Source organism: Otolemur garnettii, unplaced genomic scaffold (assembly GCF_000181295.1).
Source record: "Otolemur garnettii isolate 467f Iridium unplaced genomic scaffold, OtoGar3 scaffold00001, whole genome shotgun sequence".
In the NCBI taxonomy this organism is placed as follows: Eukaryota; Metazoa; Chordata; class Mammalia; order Primates; family Galagidae; genus Otolemur; species Otolemur garnettii.
Genome location: NW_003852396.1, coordinates 28,642,369 through 28,646,275, shown reverse-complemented (window position 1 = coordinate 28,646,275; position 3,907 = coordinate 28,642,369). Strand labels below are relative to the sequence as shown.

General features: G+C 40.4%; 1 protein-coding gene across 3 annotated transcripts in view; it reads right to left on the bottom strand.

Moving 5' to 3' along the window:
• Positions 1 to 3,907, bottom strand: part of RAB6A (RAB6A, member RAS oncogene family) — a 97,814-nt gene that overhangs the window by 4,604 nt on the left and 89,303 nt on the right. For all 3 annotated transcript variants that reach the window (XM_023509473.1, XM_003780913.3, XM_003780912.3), the window contains exon 7: positions 515 to 581. In XM_023509473.1, coding sequence (XP_023365241.1) covers positions 515 to 581 — 67 coding nt within the window. The remainder of the gene's footprint in view (positions 1 to 514; positions 582 to 3,907) is intronic.

The window sequence follows — 3,907 nt, the reverse complement described above, 5'->3', positions numbered from 1 at the left end:
TTTTTTTTTTTTTTAGAGACAGAGTCTCACTTTGTTGCCCTCGGTAGTGTGCCATGGTATCACAGCTCATAGCAACCTCCAGCTCTTGGGCGTAGGTAATTCTCTTGCCTCAGCTTCCTGAGTAGCTGGAACTACAGGTGCCCGCCACAACACCTGGCTTTTTTTGTTTTTTACTTGGTCAGGCTGGTTTTGAACTAGTGAGCTCAAGTGATCCACCCACCTATGCCACCCAGAGTGCTGGGATTACAGGCATGAGCCACTGTGCCCAGTGGCAATGGCATTTAAAAAAAAAAGAAGTAGGGTGGTACCCATGGCTCAAAGGAGTAGGGGGCCAGCCCATATGCTGGAGGTGGCAGGTTCAAACCCAGCCCCAGCCAAAAAAAAGAAACAAAGAAAAGAAAAATAAAAAGGAAAGGTAATGAAAGGCAATGGCATAAAAATCCTTAGCCAACCCAGTAGGGCTCTAAAGATTAATTTTAACAATAAACATTTTCTGATTAAACAATAAGGATACTGTCTTCTCTGCTTCTGTCCTGTGTGCTTTCCATTCCAGGCAAAGCTGCTGCTACACGTCGGAAGAGCTGTGGGAAAGAGAGAAATGTGATAGCTGGGAGGGAAAATTTAGCAAATAATATCAAGGTGAATGATCATTGGATGCTAAGTTAAAGGAAATAGGTTATTCCTCACTTAGATTTTAGCAGCATGAAAGCATATTAAATGTCTATTCATTCTACAAATGCATATATGAAAAGCAGTTTGCCAAATACAAAGAGGTATAAAGACATGATCCTTACTTTTTAACTGGTAAGATAAGGCATGAACAAATAGCTATGAAATAACCAGCAAAAACATCATTTGAGTCAAAAAAATAAAAGTATAGAGACTCAGAGGAAGAATGGATCATTCATTTAGTAAAACTATAGTGGTATTCCTACTTTCATAAAGGGTTCGGTTCTAAAGTTAGATATAGTGAAAGTCTAGTCAAAATTACCCCTTGATAATTCCTTAAAAAAACACTATGTCAGAGTTCAACAAGCTACCTCTCAAGTCCAACATAGCTGGCTTTTGTTGTATCACTGGAATGGGCACCAACAGAGTGGTTGCTTTATGTTTGAGGTATCTTAGTCACACACTAGCTAAGTGAACCTGCCTGATTATTTTGGTGATTTCTCTTTTAGTCAGACATGCAGTATAAAATTCCTATAGGTAAACTGCACATGTGATGTAACTCCCTTCTACCAAGTACTTGCTTATTTGAGGCATTGTCTCAGGTTCTTTAGGGACATAGAAATGTCCCTAATTCAAGGAGCTCACAATCTGGCAATGGAGAGACTCAAATAAATCTTTACACCATAGTGTGATGCTATAAACTAAGAAGTACAAAATAATATGAGAATGTAAAGAGGAGTGAAAAATCTTTAGGACATGACATGTGATTTGGGATTTGAGGGCAATTTTAAAATTTCACTTGGGGCTGGGCACCTGTAGCTCAGTGGTTATGGTGCCACCCACATGCTCCAGGTCTGGTGGGCTCAAACCTGGCCCGGACCTGCTAAACAAACAAAAAACCCAACCAACCAACCAACCAAACATACAAAAAAAACCGGGCATTGTGGCAGGGACCTGTAGTCCTAGCTACTTGGGAAGCTGAGGCAAGAGAATAGCTCAAGCCCAAAAGTTGGAGGTTGCTGTGAGCTGTGATGCTACAGCACCCTACTGAGGGTGACAAAGTGAGACTGTATCTTGATTAAAAAATAAATAAATGAACAAATAAAATAAAACTTTACTCAGCTGAAAAACATTGTATAAAGTGTCCAGGTTTTACTTGCTCCATAAATGTTACTGAATTAAGCTGGGAAAAAACAGAATGAATGGAAGGCCAGAGATGAAAGACTAAACTGTAAGTAATATGCTGAAGAAAGCAGTATATGACAGGAGCATATTGCAAAATTTTGATCTATCAGATAATAGCTGATAAGAGTAGGGAAGACTGGAAAAAATTACGATTGTCTTCGATCTCTAAGGTTCAACACCATTTCAGAGATGTATTAAAGTTAAGCTTTAGTACCAATATTTAACTCAAATCAGCTGAGACTTCAAATTGTGTAATGCTTACCTTCATGTTATTTCTGGTACACCAGAAATTATGCATGATGAAAGATTATATAGTGGTATACATTACTATCACATCACATCAATATAATTTTAATTGTACAAAGCAGGTCCCTTGAATTAACATGCGAATACTCAGTTAAAAATATGAACATTTTAGATGTAAGAATACTATAATAATTAATGACTATAAAAGCTACTGATTTTGTGCACAAAAATAAATACTTACAAAAACCAAAAGAATAAAGAAATAAATTGATAACCGTATTAGATAACTTTAGGAGGAGTGTTATGCCTTTTTTAAGCTAGCAAGAATTTATACAAAATTAATACAATCTTTTTTGTCAGCTTCAAATCTCATGCATCAGGAAAAACTCCCAATACCATAAATAAATCACCCTGTGTCTATACATAAGGAGAATACAGTGTAAAGGAAAAAACATGTTTTTTTTTCTGTTTTTTTTTTTTTGAGACAGAGCCTCAAGCTATCACCCTGGGTAGAGTGCCGTGGCAGCACAGCTCACAGCAACCTCCAACTCCTGGGCTCAAGTGAGTCTCTTGCCTCTGCCTCCCAAGTAGCTAGGACCACAGGCGCCCGCCACAACGCCCGGCTATTTTTTGGTTGCAGCCGTCATTATTGTTTGGTGGGCCAGGCTGGATTCAAACCTGCCACTTTAGGTGTATGTGGTTGGCGCCTTAGCTGATCGAGCCACAGGCGCTGAGCCATGCTTTTTTTTCTTGAGACAAGAGTCTCACTTTGTCACCCTCGGTAGAGCACTATGGCTTCAGAGCTCACAGCAACCTCAAACTTGTGGGCTCAAGTGATTCTCTTGCTTCAGCTTTCCGAGTACTTAGGAGTACAGGTACCCGCCACAACGCCCAGCAATTTTTATTTTTTTTTTAAGAGATGGGGTCTCACTATTGTTCAGGCTGGTCTCGAACTCCTGAACTCAAGCAATTCACCCACCTTAGCCTCCCAGAGTGCTAGGATTACAGGTATGAGCCACCACGCCTGGCCAAAGGAAAACATTTTATAAAAGTAAGAAAAAAAACAGTGTTCCCTTCAAGCATCAGCTAAAAACAACCATCTATTTAGTATTGCAAATAGGTAGTAAGTATATGAGGCATGACAATAAAGTGTGCAAACTTCTCCAGGATGAGTCCACAAACTGAATTGTCAGACTTCTTGGTAACTATGAAACAATCAACTGGCTTCCCTTATCTCCCTTCCTCTTCTTTACTGATATGGAGAAAGTTTTAGTGGTCTGGATAGAAGATGAAACTAGTTTTAACAGTACCATAAGCAAAAGCCTAATACAGGAAGAAGAGACCATCTAAGACTTTCATAGCTAGAGAGAAATCAATGCCTACTGTGTGTCCCTGAAAATAAGACCTACCCCCAAAATAAGCCCTAGTGGTGGGTGTGGCTATGCAGATACACTTCACGCAGAAAGGAAGTGTAAGAAGGAACCTGCGGAGGAAGACTGGAATACCTCTTATCTGCCACAGCTCCTTTCTCTGAGCTGTTTGTACTTGCGCGGGTGCGCTTTTGGTAACTGTGGTGGCAGGCATCTTATTGCCGACGTGCGAATGGCTAGGGGAAAGGAGTTCACGCATCACTAGCATCAGCCCCACCAATGAGGTAGGCTCCCCCTGTCAGGTTTCAGAAGAAGATGACTTAACTATCTGAATAAATGTAGGAGGCGCCTGTGGCTCAAAGGAGTAGGGCACTGGCTCCATATGCCAGAGGTGGCAGGTTCAAACCCAGCCCTGGCCAAAAACTGCAAAAAAAAAA